The 18612-nt window shown below is 41.8% G+C and overlaps 1 protein-coding gene across 2 annotated transcripts in view; it reads left to right on the top strand.

Moving 5' to 3' along the window:
- The first annotated feature begins 4826 nt into the window (after positions 1-4826).
- The window catches only part of BICC1 (BicC family RNA binding protein 1), a 102223-nt gene continuing 88437 nt past the window's right edge, over positions 4827-18612 (top strand). For both annotated transcript variants that reach the window (XM_071811713.1, XM_065843756.2), the window contains exon 1: positions 4827-5180. In XM_071811713.1, coding sequence (XP_071667814.1) covers positions 4979-5180 — 202 coding nt within the window. In that variant the 5' untranslated portion in view covers positions 4827-4978. The remainder of the gene's footprint in view (positions 5181-18612) is intronic.

The following is an 18612-nucleotide window of genomic DNA, read 5'->3' as shown; positions in this document are numbered from 1 at the left end:
TCTCCACACACGATTGTTATGATTGTTTCACTGTCAAAATGGAAAAATGTATCAAATAGGACTGTGATTTTCTGTTCTGGGTCCGTATCTGTTCTGTTTTTCATTGATAATCTGGATAAGGAAACTGGAAGTGTTCTTCTTAGAAGGCATAAAAAATAAAACTGCAGAAGTACAGCATTAGTGCAAATGGATGTTAAAAAATCAGAAAAACAGACTTTAAGAAAAACAGGATGAAATTCAATAAGGACAAGACCAGGAGACCATGCTCAGAAAGAGTAATCTACACCACAATCCATAATGAGGAACTACAAGTCAGACAGTAGGTTTTCAGAAAAGGACCCAGGGATTAGAGTATATCACCACAGGCCAGTAACATCATGCCACGGAGACCGGATAAGTGTGACACAGAGATGGATAAGCAGGAGTACAGTTTGTGAGACACTTGATAAAGTCATGCAGTTCTGTTCAGCACTGGTAAGGCCCCGGCTGAGTTACGCTCTCCAGCTTTGTGCTTTGTGTTTTGTTGAAGAAGGATGTAGGCTGCTGTGAAAAGGGTTTGCTGGAAAGCAACAACAAATGTGACTGCTGAGTATGGGCTGAAAGACACAGAGTGACTAGTTAAACAAAAAGCACACTTAAGGACCGATCAATGCTTGATAAAAGTCTTCACAAGCATCAAAGGTTGATACAGTGAAGGAATAATCCATTCACCATGTCTATGGCGGACGTGACAAGAGCTAATGGCTCTAAGTTACAGCAAGAATAATTCAAGTTACTTACTAAGGGGGAAAAGTACTTCTTGATGCTAAGTGAAGCACAGGAATTTCCTGGAGAGGTCATGGAGACCTCATAATTAGAAACTGTAAAGGAGTGGATAAACAAATATCTATCAGGAATGAACTCAGCATAGTTAGAAGATGAACTAGATGAACTTTTGGAGATCTCTTTCAGTCTTTTTTTATGGTCCCATGGTTCATTGTAACTAAGAAGATGTTTCAGAATCTCTCTGCTCTCATGGTTAGAAAAATAATTTATCTTGGGAATTTCTAGGAGTGGAAAAGTTTTTATAACACATGTGGAGGACCTTCTATTTATTTGCGTGTGTGCCTTAAATGCATGGTACTTTAGTACATAGTAGGCCACAATATATTATTCTGAGAAACTGGAGTTGATGTGGCCTAATTGGGGAATATGGCACAACATCATGAAAGTTAAAATATTATGGGCTCTTTTGCAAAATACATAAATTAAATGAATAATGTCTTTCAAAATGTCCTCAGCATTACTTTTCACCAGTAATAAAGACCTCCTAAACAACTAACCCCAAATTCATCATTCTCCCTAGAAAAATATTTCTACATACAACAGATCACTTTTAAGGATTCTATATGCCTCCTTCTCTTTCCCCACCCTCACTTCATAGCTCTCTGAGGTGGTCTTTTTGCACATGGCTCCCGCCTCAAACAGATAAAGATAACTGCATTTTGCTCCACAATGGTGTTGTGAAGTAAATAAATTTAAGAATAATAAATAAATGCAAGCTCTGGAATACAGACTGTGCCATATTAATTATAAGTTACATTGCGCCAACCTTCCATTTACAGATAAACTTTACATGTTGTGCTGGTGGAGTGCAGAGGTATCCAGCCATCAGCTCCGTGCTTTGGCAGCAGACCCAAAGCCACCTGATGTGACTGTCCCTTCTTGTCCACAGGCCCAGGGACACACTCACGTTCTTCACAGGAGAGATACTACACCACTCTAAGTCTGGGGGTTCTGTGGAGTCCCAAAGAGATGTGGCTTATAACAGTAGATCAATCCATTCACAAATCTCCTTCGAATCCATGGGATCTATTCCATGGCAACAAATATTATACAATAGACTTTGCATTAGAGGCTGAGTGCGGGAATAAAACACTTTTCTGTACAGTTACATGTTTTCTGAGATTTGCAGATATTCTGTGTGTGTGAGGTGAGGAAAAGAGACCAGGATGAAAAAAAAGAGGGAGAGAATGTGGCAAAATAGACACGGTATGCCAAAATGAGAAAGATCCTGTTATTCTTTTCTTTGATCAAGCTACTGGCCACAGAAAAATGGCCAACATAAATTATATATGCCAAAGTCAACTTCAGCCATTTGATCTTTTATCTGCCAACTTCCACCCATTTTCCCCAATTGTATCCACATTTAATATTATTTTAGCCATTAAAAATGTGGTTTCCTACTTAGTTCAAGTTTTCTGGGCAACAGACATTTTATTCTCCCACTGAAATATACTGGAGAAATAAAATACCTTTTGTGCAACAGAAGTTATACTCTACCGAATATATACTACCAATAATAACTCCTAATCACTAAAAGTGTTAATTTTTTTTTTTTTACCATTTATATGGATTTAAATAGGAAATCAAAGAGTTTAGTTCTTGGTTTTAGTCTAAAACCACACCACGAAAGGGTTATTTTCAATGAATAAAAACTGCACATTGATATTTTTAAGAGATCTTTGATTTATTTTATTCTTTACATGGCTGCTGGAAAAAATACTGCTGAGTTCAACCATCACTAATTGATGAGAAAGGTCTCTGTGACTAAATCACAGGAACTGATAAAATGCAAGGGAAGGGACCTCCTACACTGAGAATCTCTGACTGTAAATCTCACTAGTTTCTGAGTGGAAAATACCCCAAAAATTGTTTTGCTCAGAGGTGCTAGGCACCTGTAGCTGCTGTGGCCTCTAATTGACGCTGTCAACACTCGCAACTTCTGCACATTTGGGCTGTGTAACTCACTGGTCCTGGCATCTAAGAAGACAGACAACTCCAGCTGGTGCTGATCTGGGATGGGGCAGCAGATTTCACTAAATTTCAGGTTGTTTTGAGATGGACACTGTTCAATTACCCATATTTAAAAAAAAAAAAAAAAAAAAAGGTGCTTAATATGTAAACTTCTGAACTGGGAAGAAAAAGACTTCTGGTCTTTCCTCAGACTCCCCTGCACAGCTGAAGTATTATCACACTACAAGTAAACTACTGTGAAAATTGAAAATTGCACTGTTTTCGTTACTTGTATTTGTATTTTCTATAGTTTTTGACTTTAGCTGTTTTATTTTCCATGGTCATGAGAAGTCTCAGAATCTTGCAAGCAGTGTGTTGCCTGCAAGCCACTGGGTAGCATTCACAGAGGCTGTGAGACCACTGAGTGAATTAAATACTACAGCTGAATACTGGATGTTTCCGCTGAGATTGCCTCTCTCCCTGCACACAGTGTTCAGTATGAAAGAAACAATAGGTATTGTAGAATTCACACTGTCATGGCCGGAAATATGTAAAGACTCAGCAAGTCAAAACCTGAACCTCTGTGAAAACCACTGCATATTGCAACTGGACACAGAGCAGTTCCCATCTACCTGGAGTATCAGCACAGCTCCTGACGAATTTTAACGTGGTCCTTCAAGCTTGTGTTAACTATGCGGTGAGTTTATCATCACCTAAGTCAGCTCTAATCTTTGTGTTGCTTTCCAGCAACCTGGTTTGGCCATCATGAAACTGAGAATGCTCCTCCAGTGTGGGAGAAGACAGATGACAGACACCTGCAGCACCGCAGGTGAGCTGTGGTGCTCTCAGGGTGGGAGATCTCATGGGATTCCGGACACGGCACTGCTAGAGCATCTCATAGCAGACTGCTTTTTCATTGGAAAACAGGGATTCATCGAAACAGAAAGCTTTTGTTGGAATATGTGATGTGCAGCATAACTCTTTTTGTCAAAGAGAATTGCTCAGATTCAGGAGAAATGGGCTGGCTGGCACTGAAGAGACCCAAAAAGAGGGAGATGTTTATCACCCTTGCCTGCTTGACCTGGGCATCCAGACTTTGGGCAGATCAGCCCCCCGGGCTGTGTCTGGCTGCAGGAATGGAGAAGCGGCACCACTGCAACTGGACCAGCACGTCCACTCATGCCGACGCTTTCTCTACATGGGTGTGTGCGTTAGGGCTGAAAGTGTTTGCAAAGCCACACGAACTGCGCCATGCTATAATCTAGCACCGGGATGCTGGCTGTGGATTAACGCAACTGTGCCTTAAGCTGAGAGATGTGTAACCCGGTTTATTGCAGTGCAGCACCGGGCACTTCACCTTTCTGAGGCTTCACACAGACAAAACACCCAGCTGAAAGCCAGGGCGCTCCTCCACTTGAGATCTGTCAGCCTTGCCTAGTGAATGCCGTTTCCAGGACATGCCGTCGAAACTTCGGCTTGCCCGTTTCTCCTGCACACACACGCACGTTTCGGGGACACCCCTTTTGGGCGGGGGCGCTTATTCAGGGCCCGTTTTCCAGGGCCGCCACCCTGCCCGTCGCGTGTTTCGCCCGGCACCGCACGATCGCTGCCAGCGCTCCCGGAGCGGCGGAGGACGGACGGCTGAGGGGGCCGCGGGCAACCCAGCACCCCCCGCCCCCTCCGTCCCGGGCACCGCTCACCCCACGGCAGGGCCTGCCCCGAGAGGGGGGCGTCTCCCGGGGCGGGCAGGACGGCGACAGCCCCGGAGCGCCGCTGGCAGGGACCCCCGCTCCGGCCCGCCCTGAGCAGGAGGCGGTGCCCTTGGGGGCGGCATCTTCCCTCCCTCTCCCCTCCCCTCTCTCCTCCCGCTGCCGCGCCGCTGCCCCCTCCTCCCGGGCCGCGGCCGGGGATATCCCCGGCCCCTCCCCGGCGGGCCGGCGGCGGCCCAATGGAGGCGGAGATGCTGTGCGGGCTGCGGGCGGGCTGGGGGCGCCGCCGAGCCGCGGACGCCGCCGGCCCGTGGACGCGCACAGTCGGTGGGGAGCCGGAGGCAGAGGCGGGCGCAGGCGGCGGCGCCGGGGCCGGGACTCTGGCAGGCGGCGGCTGGGATGAGCCGAGGGGGCGGCTGTGGGGGCAGATAGCGTCCCGCGGGGAGGCGGCCGAGTGGGGCTCGGAGCGGCGGCGGGGTCCGCCTGGCAGCGCCATGGCGGCTCAGTGCGACCCGCTGAGCGGGTACCTGCAGCAGCCGCTCTCCGACCCGGGCTCTAACAGCGAGCGCAGCACCGACTCGCCCGTGCCCGGCTCCGAGGAGGACTCGGTTGGCCCTCCGCGGCCCCTGCACAGCCCCGAGTGGGGCGAGGAGCGATTCCGGGTGGACAGGAAGAAACTGGAGGCCATGCTCCAAGGTGAGGGCGGTGAGACGCGGCAGCGGTCCCCTGGGGGCGCGGAGCGGCGAACCGGGAGGGGAGGGGAGGGGAAAGGCCGTGTCCCTGGCCCGCCCGGTCCGGCCTTGCACTTCGCCGCCGGGACGGGGTCCTCTTGTCAGCCCGTCTGTCGCCGCAGAGGGGCGGTCCTGGGTCGGCGGGAACCCCGCGGGCCGGTCCCAGGCTCTCCGGCGCCGTCGTGGCCTCTCCGGACGGGACTGTGCGGGCCGGGGGGAGGCGGCTCCTTGTCTCCCCCGCTCCCCCGGAGCGGAGTCTAGTGTCGCGGCCGGGGAGCGGCTGACGGGGCACCCCCGGGACGTCAGATGTCGCTTGGGTCCGGGCCGGCCCCGGCGTGGCGGGTGGTGCCGGTGCCCAGCCCCGCCGGGGCTCCTCCCGCAGCGGCAGCCGGCGCGGCGCGAGGCTGCGGCTTCGCATGTCGAGGACTCTCAAAAATCCCTTTTTACAAACACCAAATGTCCGCTCGGTCCGGGCAGTTAGGGCTCTGGGCTTTCGAGGAACGGCCGAGGCCGCCGCGCAGCGGGCAGGGAGGCTCCGAGGGCGGTCGGCCCGGTCGGGGGAGCGGGGCGGCTGGGGAAGGGCTGACAGCCCGTGCCTTAGGACTTACTCTGCCTTTGGTTCTGCTTTCTACTTTTTTTTTTTTTTTTAAAATCTTGAGACTACATATTTTATCCCAGTGTGTTTTGAATTATCTCTCAGTGGAAGTTACATAGGCAGTTTTTGACGAAGTAGCATGAGTAGCGATTGTGGGTTTTGTTGCTGAAGAGCAGCTTAATAGATTTAAACTGATTAAGGATGTTGCTGTGAGGGGTGATTCCCCTGGGGTGTGCCCTGCTCTCTGCCCTGAAGAGCCCCTGAGAACGGAGGTGAGTTTCAGGTCTTACAATGTCAGCTCTCGGGGCATGTTTGGATCAACAAAGGAAGATGAAGATGGTTTCGAGCAGCGTATTCCTTCTTCTGGGATTACTGTTTTGTAAACATTCAATGCTAACGCTTGACATGGTAACTCACATATTTACTTACAATTTCAAAACAAATAGACCCCTGCAAATATCTCACTGTTGTTCCTGTGGCATGGAAGGCATTTCATTCACTGACGGAGCTGTGGGCACTTGTTGCCTGAAAATCCCCTGGCAGAGCGGCCATGGAGGAGCAGAGTGGGTGAGCTGGGTCGGCCACTGAAGAGCTGTGGTTTGACTTGGTGGCTGCAATGATTGGAATTTTTTTAATTGAGATTCTCTCTCCTGGGGGTGAGTTAATCTTTAATCAGTTAATACTTCAGTGCTAGTAGAAAAATCTCATTATGTAATGCAGTAAAGAGGAAAGAATTTGGAGAAGCAGAAGTCTCGTAATCAGCAACAACTATTTATAAAGATGTGCTCATCCAGAGTGTCTTAAAACCAAAAACATGGGTATTGAAAAGAAAAAGTATTGCTGTGTACCAAGTGGTAGAAAAAAACGATTGAAAGTTAGAGTACTGTGAGAAGATTGAAAGTTGCATTAAAATTTTCCTTTAATAGCAAAATACATTTCCATTGTCTCATCCCACATACAATCCTTCCTTCTGCTGGCTGAGGTAGGAAACATGTGAAGGTAAACAAAGCTCCTAAGCAGAGTCCAAATACTGTATAGTTGTGTCATCCAGTAGCCCAAGTGTCAAAACCTGAGATTTTTCATTTGCATATTTTTGTTTTTTTAAATCATCATAATGGTTGATAGAGTACAGTGAGTAAGCACAAAGAGAATGCTGCCTACTTCTTGATGAGAGGTTGCTTTGTGTCCAGTTTAGCACACACATGCTTCAGGTGATAGTTTGAGGAGTTTTTACATCAGTTACCATTTTTTTGTAAAGAAAAGCAAGTGTTGGACTTAGTAATACATGATTTTTGTGTGAAAAGCTAAACTTCCTGGCTCATTGGTAATGAAAAAGTGCTTGTTAGGAAACAAGAGGCCAACATAATAGTTCTTTCTATCTGAAAACGGTAAACTGTTAAACATTGTCACTTTCATTCAGTTTCCTCTCTGTACTTTACAAGTTTTCATCTCACCTCTTGACTTCCTACAAGGCAGGCTTTACTTACCCTTTCCTTGTAGAACACTTCAATCACTGTGTAGCTCTGCCTGGGTGCCACAGAGAGCATGACAAAGGCCAGATCTGAAACTGGTACTCAGAAATTATACTGCTGGTTACAAGCCAAAGTTGATTTTATTTTTTAACCTCTTCTCTCCCCCCTTTTTTGTTGTCTTTTGGGAGTGTAAACTTTGACTCCCCCTAGTGGGAAAGGAACCATGGAAAAGAAGCAGTGTGCCATCTCCAGAAACTAACTTGTTAGAGAATTCATAGAGTTGCATTTCCTATGGTTTCTAATACCACATCCTTCACTGGAAGTTCTTCAAATACATTGCATCATGGAAGAGAAACATCTCTATAGTCTAGGTGGTGATGACCAGATTTCTGATTTCCCAAAGTTTTTTCTTGTTTTAATTTGATCTGATGTAAATACAGCTTCTTATTCATATTAGATACTTAAAGGGTCTTCTTTTGCTTCCGTCGGCTTCTAGAAAGCATGTTTACACTTGCGAAAGTTTATTTTAAATGCTTAAAAACTTGCAGTTCCTTCTCATGTTCGCTATAGCTTTCTTGTATTATGAGAAAGTGAGAATATGTCATCTGTAGTTTAGTTGTCTTTAAAGCCAGGTTTGGAACAGCATCTGTTGAAGAAACCTGTTGGGAAATGTTCTTGTTCTTGCTTGGGCATCCCTTATTTTTTTGCTAGTCAGCATCTGTTGTTTACTGATGATGAAATGTGAAAAAACAACCAGGAGTAGAAAGAATATGAAGCAGCTCGGCAGTCCACTTGGCACCTCTGTGGCTCAAGATGTTGAGTAGCTCTCTTTCAAAAAAGATGCTGTGGCTAGTTTGCTACCAGTTGTAGCTGAAGCAGAAATCAAGCCTGGATTGAGGTGTCAGAAAATATTGATAGATTTGAGAGTGCTCCTAGTATATTTTTTCCACTTCAAAATAATTGGTTTAGTACTCTTGGTGTTTTGAAATTTGGTTCTGAATGGCCTAAAGATAAATGTTAAATGAAAGGTAGAGGGAGCTGCTCTAAGAGCTTTTTTTTTTCCTGTTTGGAATATTGGAAAATGCAAAAGCTGTTTTAAAAACCTTGAACATAAGAATTATTATGTTCTTGTTGTGTCCAACTATTTTGTATGACTGTTTTATTACTTACTTATAGATGATTGGAATAATGTTCCATAAGCTACTCTGTCTTTGCAGTGGGGTGTAAGCTATCTTATGCTGGATATCTTCATCAGAGTTTGTTGGTGAAGAGACCCCTTCAGAATATTTTTTTTCCCCAGGATGCAAATAAGAATAAAACTGACAACTATTCTTTTCAGCAGTGGCAGGAGATGGTATTTGATAGTAACCCTATCAGCTCTGCACTACGTTCTGGTGAATGCTGAGGTGACAATGCTGTGGAGTGATTTAGGGAACGTCTGAGTGCCTGTTACCATAGCAGCTCAGTATTATTACAAAAATGCAAAACACTAAACTTAGTGAAGCTGTCCAGAAAGTGTAATCTAAAGGCTAATTTCACAGCCATCAATAGACGTAGCCCAGTTGGCCATGCATCTTAAAAACAAATAAAACAAAATAAGCCCCCAACAAACAGCAGAAAATGAAAACAAAACGCAACATCTTTTTCTCTTGAATGGTGTCTCTTATTTTTGGCTACAAGGTGTTATGCCAGTGGATTTCAGATAATCCTTTTTCTACATTACCTTCTTTAACAGACTTTGGAGGTTTTAGTGGGATGTATGTACAGCACGTTCTCAAATACTTTGTGACTTTATAATGCAAGATCACGCAAGAGTACCTGGGTTAAAACAAACTCAAACAAATCCATGTCACTGTTTTTCAAGAAGAGTCCAACTCTAGCAGTGGTGTGGATGCCTATGGCTCTTCCTTTAAAAAAACCCAACTGTGTGACTTGTAGAATTCAGGTTTTCTCTGTTCTGTGTGTTTGTGGTTTGTTGTGTGTTTTTTTTTTCTTCTTCTTTCTTCTTCTTTAATGCATCAGCATTCAGTTTGGGGGCTGTTTTGGATAATTTTAATTTTGGGATCTAGAGACTTTTCATGAGTGGTTTTACGTGTGGTGTTTTTTTTTCCCCTTTCTTCTCTCATGAGGTAATTCATTATTTGTCTTGGCTATTGATAAACAAACACGTGAAGAAAAGCACAGACCTATGTGCTCAGGAGACTCTGAAGAGTACTCAGCACCACGAACACCCTGTTTGCTGTTGGGTTCATCTTCTAGAGCAGGATCTGTTGAGACTGAGTTGGGCACAATTTAATCTGGGTGAAGCCTATTTAGCGTAGATCTACTGCAAACCAACTGTTGATTCCTTTGCCTGAGGGTCACCCTTGAGGCTGTGTCCCAATCCCAAGGCTGCGCTTCCGCAATGCCCAGTTCTGATGCTTGAATGAGAACCGATTTATTTTATTTGCTGATCCATCAGGTGAAACTTGCTCTATTAAAACGAGTATTTTTTCCCTACTTAATGTGTAACTATGTGGGAAATTGTAATACTTTTCTTAGACTTCTCGGCTGGTTTGTTTCAACTACAGAGAATGATAAATTGATAAGTAGGACAAGCGAAGTTTGGGGGGGAATGGAGGGGAAGAAAAACACCTGCATTTTAGTGTACAGAAGTGGAGATGTTCTAGGAAATTAAGACCTCTTCTGAGACTGCTAAAAAGCATAGATTTATTAGAGGCTTGACCATGAAGAAATTAATTAATAGATTTTGAGTGAATTAGCTGCCTAATAGGCAATTGTAACTTAAGTAGAGTAGTCCTGAGTGTAACGGTTTCTGTGTGGGCATAGCAAGCTCTGTGTTAAATTTACATTGGGTTTTTGTGTTTAAACAGGGAAGCAGGAATTAATACTTCTCTTTTGGATTTTTTTTTTTTGGTGAGTATGATGGTAGCAGGGATCAGTATGATGAAACTGAATGTACTGTCCTGCTTAAAATAATTGCTGCACCTTGCTTGCAACTGAAGTTAAAATTACTCAGAATGCTGTTGATATATACCCGTGTTTAGAGTTCCCCATGTCCCTGTTGGAGCTGGAAGAGATGTGAAGTATGTCTTCTCTTTGACTAGATTCTTACTCAAATATCTTATCAAACTCTTTATTTCAGTATGACCTAAACACAGTTTCTTTTCCTAAAAGAGGAAAATATTTTTTCTACTAAATTGTGAGATTTCTGTTGGCGGTTTTTATTTTTTATGAGTTCTTTGCAATGTATCAGCATAACCTGGACGAGGACATAGTTGTGGGGAAACTGGAACCTTTCTAATAGCATTTACATTTGGTGTTTAACTTGCATGTAGCAGAGAAAAAGTCAAATTCTTTGTCAGGTTTTCAAATCCCTAAAGTGCTGAATGGTCTCTTTCTACAAAAATAAATACATGAAATGAATTTGTGTGACTTGTAGTTTAAAAATGTTCTTGCATTCCTTTGTTAACAATTGTAATAATACCACTTTCTCAAGTTTCAGTGTTTTTTAAGTAGTACAACGGACTATCATGGTTTGGCATGAACTGCTAAGTTAAGTATTGCTGGCTTGCACATTCCTGTTGGTTATATTGTAATCTTTACCTCCATTGGAAAATATGTCCTATTTTGAGTGCTTATTTCAGGCTCTTGGCTTTATGCCTGTCAAACAATGAAATATGCTACTTTTCTTTAATTTCAGACCTCTGTGTTGAAGAACTAATAGCTTTTTTTACAGTAATATTGTTTACTATGAAGACTCAGTAGTGACTTTCATGAGCTTTAAGCATAAAAACTAATATGCCTACACGAGTTGGAGTTCAGATAGCTGATTAATTGTGTGCACTTCTTGTAGCCAAAGGAATGAGTACTTGATTTAAGAATTTCTTCTTTAAGATGCAACCTGTTAATCAGTGGTAGTTTTAAAAATAATTTTGACTTAAGCAACTAGAAACATTCCTTGAACATATCTGCAATTTCTTTTTGGTATTGATTTTTGGTTTATGCTGGGACTTTCTTGTCTCTGGTTCAGATCAGTATGACTGTACTGCATGGGGCAATGTAACTCTTCATGTTTCAGTAACTTTTATAGCTGATTTATGTAAAGATGTCTACAGCGATATCCTCTTTACTGGAATAGGAATAAATAGTTTTCAAAAAAATTTCCTGTTCAGGGTTCACTGATATTGTGAGGGGACGCTCACGTGTGATAGCGGCTCTCTAACAGGTTGCTGTGTGTGTGGAGCTGTTGGAGTAACTGTGATCCTCATAGTAAACACGGGGCCATATCCCTTCTGCTGTTATCTCTTGTCATCTCTCTAGCTAATAGAGTCTGAAGAATCTGGGTATTCAACAAGTTCTCACATTTGTATGTAAAAATGTAGTTTTTGGATACTGGGGGGAATACTCTCTGTCTATTCAAGAAAAGATGGATGTGATGAATATGGGGTTGAAGATGAAAACAGGTAATGCCAGGTGTCTGAATAGATAAGTCCTTTGCCTAGTAGCATAATTACGTTTAATTTTTCTGCTGCAAACCGGATTTCATGAGGAGAGATGGGCATGTAGCAACACTGCTCTGTCCTACTCATTATCCTGGCTGTGCATCTCTGGTGTAATAGAAACTAGGACACAGAAATCAGGAAGGCACGTAACAGGCACTATGTGCCTGCAGGGCACATACATTTTCTGGGAGATCCACATGAGTGGGTACCTCCCTGAAGTGCCTGATGCTAATGCAGGGAGCATGGATGGTGCAATTGGAGGTCTCTCCTTTGGAGAGTAAAGGAATCAAAAGATTCTTAACTACAAGGCTTAACATTTTACATCTTCAATTGTTGAGTTAAAATATTAAGTCTAATATTAGACTGTAATATTGAAGCATAATATTTATTAATATTATGTATTGAATAAGACTATAGATACACATTTTTAAGTAAATGTTTGATCAGATAGCAGTAGTAGAAATGGCTCTTTGCATCCTGGAGTGTACTCCGGGTTTGATAAAATAGTGACTGAGTATACGGGTCAGTTTGCCTTTACCAGGGCAGCAAGAAACATCTGCTGGGGGAAAATGGCCTGTACATCCCACTTGAAAAAGTCCTGGCAGGATTTAGGGTTGTGGTTTTTTTAACTGCAGATTTCTTCTGCCTATCAATGCTTTTTAGTATCTTGTCAGTGAAACAGAAGACTGATAGAGCAGTCAAAAGATATTTAAGTTGCCTTTGTATCTTTTAGCCGTGGTTCTCTTGAACAGGTAAAAAATTACTAATACCTCCTAAATTTTTAATCTTAACGGCTGGAGCTTAAACTGAGGCATCAGGGTTCGCTTAGGGAACTGGATAAACCAGCTGGAGGTTCCGTGGCAGAGCAGTGGGAGGTGACTGCGGGCTGGAGTGGCCTTGCTGGTTCCAGTGGTGTGGTTCATGGACCCCATGCTGTGCTTTACACCGTGTCCTGCTGATCTTACTGATGGCAAGTTGTGAAAACAGGTCTTCATAATGCAGCCTAGATTGGGGCACAATTGTGTTATCTCTATAGCTTGGATTCTGTCATATAAACCACAGAAAAACTTGTTGCTCTGTGTACCCTTCCAGGGAGTCTCTTCCTTGCACATGTGAGTGAGAAGAAACAAGAGAGAACTGGCTCTTTACCTTTCTTTTCTTTCAAGGGTAAGGGGTTTTAAGAACTGTTTATGGAAGTATCGCTTGTGATGAGAAAGACAGACAATAATAGATGTTGCATTTAAAAGGCATGAGGTTTCCAGTCCTTCTGCCTGCCTCCCAAATGGCCAGCTGCCAGCAGCTGTGGCTTGTGAACTTGGCATCTTGGCATCAACAGCTTTATAAGTGCTGTGGCATAAAGCTTCTGTTTTTAAAGCTTAGGGCTTTTTTAATGTTATGCATGTTGGTGTTCCCTAGACCTTTAAAGACCAGATTTTGACCTGTTTTATTAGAAGCTAAGGACTATTGGAGCGCAGTGTGGTCACTTGCCAGGACATACACCATCTGCAATCAGCTGAAGATTTTTTGAAGCCGTAGTTGGCACCTGATAAGTGATATGCATGTATGCAGTTAAATATTTTAGCTGTTACGCCACCTCTGGAGAGGTGCAGATCCAGCCTGATAGAAATGTCACTGTACTAGAAGCAGTATCCTTGACTGATCTACCCTAAGACCTCAATTAAATTGCTTTTCTTTCCCCAGTCTGATATGATGGTTGAGCCCTTTTGCAGAGGCAGGAGCTGGTCTGTGCAGTTCCAGCCCCATTCCCATGCAACTCCAGTACTTGCCTGGTGTGTCAAGTTTGCCATAAACCTTGTGAAAAATACCCCAGCAGAGAAAGCTTGATAAACTTGTATGGAGAAGCTTTCTCTCAAATATTAAGCAAAAAGCGACTCTCCATTCCTCTTTTGGCTTTTTGCCTGTTGTAAACGTGTATAGATACAACTGAAGCACGTGTGGTTCCATCTTCCATTTGCCGAACTTCTGTGTGGGCCAGGCCTGGGAGGCTTTGCTCGGTCTCTGTTCCATTTTCTGCCAAAACTACTTTTTTAGACCTGTCCAAAATTTTATTTAAGAAACTATGTGGTGGTCATTTTTTCTTTTAGGTCAGTTCTTCTATAAAGCTTTTTAACTTGCAAAGATAACTTCTATTTGTAGGAGTCACAATGCCACAGGATGTTTTTGCTTGAGATGCTGGAATATTATGGAGCTTTTGAAAGCAAAGATAACAAATAAGACTGAATGCCAAGGAAAATAAAAAATGAGGCCTTATTCTAGTTCATTCAAGTGAAATAAGCATATAATATATAAAAAAAATTGGGCTGTGTTATTTCCCAGTCGGTACAATGTATCTGTAAAAGCTAGATTCATTGGTTGTACTAGCAATGAGATGACTGGCAAAATAAAATGAAAATATCATCTGCTGCTTATGGAACAGATCAGATTATGGTGTTTGTCAGGTTAAACTTCCTTCTTGGAGAGGAATTATGCTGTATTTCCTTGTGAGGAAAACTTGGAGCATTATCATAAGGAAATTCAGCTAAGCAGTTTGTAGTAGAGCATCTCTGAAAATCAGCACGAAGCCAAGTAAATCCCAAGTAAATCTGGCCTGAAAGAAGCAGTGTTAATAGATAACTGAAGGCAGAAAGTGTTGATACTAATGATTTCTCCTAGTTTTAAAAGAGGTGCTGTTTCAGTCCTTCTGAGCTTATGATGTACATACATTATTGTTTTCTTAATGTAATATGTGCATGCACAAATCTTCTGTTGTATGATGTAATTGTCCTATTAGTATCTCCCCATATATTTTTTAAAAAATTTTAATTGCATTGATATTCTAAAGTTTCATGGTGAAGTTACCAGATATTCCATGGTTTTATATATATTTTCACCACTTCCTTTTTTCTTTATAAAATATTTTCTTGTCCTACTTACAGGTGATGATACTTTTTTCCTTTCTAAACAAAGTCTGGTTTTTGGAATCTGTATTACCACTCTGAATTAGTGGTTTAAACTAACCTTTAAATTTGCCTTTTTCCCTATTGCCAATAACTCTGTGAATGGAGTACTTTGATTATATCTATTTTCGTTGGCTCCGTTCTGTTCGGACTGTGCCTGCAGTAAATTTATGGCAGTTGAATACATGAGATTGGTAACTTAAGACTAAACATCTTGAGAAATGTAAAAAACAAATTCTGTAATTCCAAAATAAATATTAGGTCAATTAAGTGATGCATTTTTAATGTTATGGAAAGCTATAGCAGATTGATGTCTTCTGAAGAAATTCCCCGTGACCTTTATAGTAAGATAATTGAATGGCTTGGGGAAATATAAATTGGGATCTGGTGAAGTGTTTGCAGTGTAATTAAGCCAGAAGCGATGTTGTGTTGTAAGGTAGTTCCTGTGCAGAAGATGATACTGCGATACAAAAACCATGATAAGTGACAGGTTAATCACTTGAAGAAAAAAAACAAAGGTGTTTAAAATCGTATCTGTGTCTGTAACACATATATTTAAATAACAAATATGTATTTGTATGTAATTCAAATGAAGGATACATATGTATGTTATTCTCATGTGACATGGAAATACTTTGTTTCATTGTGATCCATATCAAAGAGTATAAGACTTGGTCATGCATGTTCTTGATGTGTAAGTGCATCCATGGGTGAGAAGTGTATATAAGGTGGCATACTAAATTACTTTAGATGGCCTTTGTTTACATGCAGTTAAAGCAGTTAAAATAGAATTGAATTAAATACTCTGGATATGGCATACATTTTTTTATATAGTGGAAAAGAATCTTAGTACATTTTTTTTTTAATAAAACAAACATAAGTGCTGGTTTTCCTTAGTAAATTTACTTCTGGAGTGGATAAGAGAGAATCTGTTTCTAATCTGTTCCATGTGCAGAAACAGTGAATAAATTTGATCAAATCTTTAGTCCTTTATAAGGAATTCCTTTTTGAAATACTAACATATCCTGCAGAATTTTCTTTCCTCCCTCTGCATGGAAGACATTACCATTACTAGGGTCCAGAATACATGGATTCTCGATATGTGTGAAATTTTTTAATGCACCTAACAACTGAACATAGAAAGATGTTTTCTGGGTTGCTTAGGAGCAGTCAGGTTTTTTTACTTTAAGTGGCGTTCAGTGACATATTCAGATTGTTCAGAGATTTGGCAGAAATAAAGTCGTCATTCCAGCGTTTGAAACATGAGGAATCGCTTAAGCTGTGAAAAAAGTAGGGTCGGCTTATTGTAAATTTTTGTTTATATTGAAATGTTTATGAAACTTTATATTGTGTTCTTGTAAATGTTTGGGAGCAGTGAGTGCTAGAAGAGTACTCTGTTGGATGTTAAGGATTATTTTAGGTGACTTAACCACCTGAAGGATGCAACTTTGATTACAGATCAGTTGTAACTGAACTAAGTTGGTCTTTTTTAAACTGGTATCTGTATCTAGTTGGAAATGTATTTCTGTATTTATATATAGAGCTGAGTATTGTTAGTGGTGTTTTGAGTTGAGAATATAATGCAGGCCAACTAAAATGTAAAACATTACATATACTTTTTTTTTCTTATGATATATCAATTGCATATTTACAAGGATATTTTAATAGGGAAAGAGTGACATGGCTGCCTGGGCAGGTTGGCCAGACCAGAGTTGTAGTAGGAGGGAGTAAAGGCCAAGTTTTTCAGACAGATGGGAAAGATTTTCGTTTTAAAGCGGGAAATCTTGGGACCTGAGAGGCAAACGGAGACGTGACTAAGAGGATTATAATAAGTCCAGTAGCTTTGGACGTGCACATGGAACATCTCCCTGTGTGTTGGCCGGACGTGCTGCTGTGAGAGGAGCTGCTCTTAGTGCTTCTGTTCAGCTTCCCATCCCCTCTCTTTGTGTCCTGTGAGAGGAGAAACTGCTCACCGGCTCTGATCCACTCCTTCCAGCGGTGTAATGAATCAAGGTTGACTGGAGCACATTCAGCGTTTTCGCAGCTGGTGCGCAGACTTGGGGGTGTTGCCACTTTGTGTAAGCAAGTGGCAGGGGGAGCTGGAAACCTGTGGGGGCCCAGGGAATATTCAACTTCTTCCCTCCTCTTCTAACCTGCCCTTTCAGAGAGAGCAGGGCTTTGCTGAATGCTCATATTTTAGTGTAGGCTTTGGTGTAAACACTTTATTACCTACCCAGACTTGCCCTCTTTCCACGTGATGTGTAGAGTAGGGAGAGCTGGTGAGTATGTCAGAGCTTCCATGGGTCAGATCTGCTTTGCTGGAATGGAGGCACTGGTAAGAAAGTGAGGACTGATACATTTGCTATTTGCAGTGGTAAAGCAAATTCAGATTCCTCAGTGCATGTTGACTTCCATATTAAAGATTTAAACTGGAGGACCACAATGTAGAACTGCAGTTTGTACATCAGTCATTGTTGGTTTGCGTCATTCTACTCCAAAGAGAGAAGCAGCAACCATAAAATAAATTTTGTAATCTTCGAGATAACGCTAGAGATGTTAAGATTACTGCTTTGAGTACAGCTGAGTGTTCGCTTCGTAAGGTATTTGTATTGTTCTGTTTTACTGATCATCTTAATATCTAGCAAATTATTTTAAAATAATTTAGAAACTATACATATCTTTAAGGTAGATCTATTTTACCTGGCAGTGTGATGATAATGGTAAACATACAGACAGAGCTGCTTATTCTGAAGCACTTTAAAGTCCCTGGTATGTGGCATTATGTTGTAGTTTATCCTTTGTTATGTCATTTTAATAATCAAAGGAATAAGAATTCATTCTTGACAATGCCCAAGTAATTTTATACCCTGCAAAGGAACTTAACATCAACAAAAGTTAAAACACTATAGTCTCTTCTAATTATAAAATAGAAAAGTCTTTCACTGTTGTCTCTTGTATTAATTACTCCTGACTGATGTAGTCATGTCAAACATTCTGGGTTTTGGGCTGTGCCTCTTTAATTCAAGTTCAGAAATGCAGAGGCTATTTATCTTTTTAAGTAGTTAATGAGTTAAAGTTTGTTGAATTTGAAGGGATAATATTCTAACATTTTTGAGGACAGAAGAGATGAAGAAGCTCGTTTAGGAGGTAGAGACGTTTTCAGGCAAGTCACTATGTAATTTTTAATTCAGGTTTGTTGTGGTGGTGTTTTGTTTGTTTGTTTTAATGTGCTCTAAGTTACTTCCCCAGGTGGATACCAGGTCCAAGCCAGTATGTTACCAGCTTCTTTTGCTCAAATACAGCCTGTTTAGTGACTTTCTGGCAGGAACTGGTTAATTACTGTAAAGTAGAGGTTGGCAGCTGCCGGAGCATCCACACAGGGCTTGGTGCTTGAGCTTGCTCCTTGATGCTGCTTCTCTAGCAATGTAAGAATAGTTGTCTTTTCTGGAGAAACATCTCTAATCTGTGATCAAGTGAGCTCATACTGGCACAGTTAAAGCTGGTAAACGTTTCATTGTGACAACTCAGGCAACAGAAGCCAGTTTGTCTTATTCTAAAACAAAATGTTCCTTCTGACACCTTACATTTGGTGATTATTTTTTAGCAAGTTACAGAAGAGATTTGTATCAATTTCTACAAATCAGTTTTGCCAAGGTTGTGGGTTCATAGTAGCCAAACTGTCTCATGATTTCAGGGTAGCAACTTAGAGCTGGAAGTATTTTATGGTTAAAGTCAGTTGAGCTGTAACAGGAAACCCGAATTCAACCAAAATCAAAATAAAAGAAAAAATGCAAACAGGAAATGTTGCTTTTTTTGGCAGTCTTAATAATATTATAATAAAGGCTCATGAACTCTAGAAATGGAGTAG

Source organism: Patagioenas fasciata, chromosome 8 (assembly GCF_037038585.1).
Source record: "Patagioenas fasciata isolate bPatFas1 chromosome 8, bPatFas1.hap1, whole genome shotgun sequence".
NCBI lineage: Eukaryota > Metazoa > Chordata > Aves > Columbiformes > Columbidae > Patagioenas > Patagioenas fasciata.
This window is presented reverse-complemented; position numbering and strand designations above follow the sequence as displayed.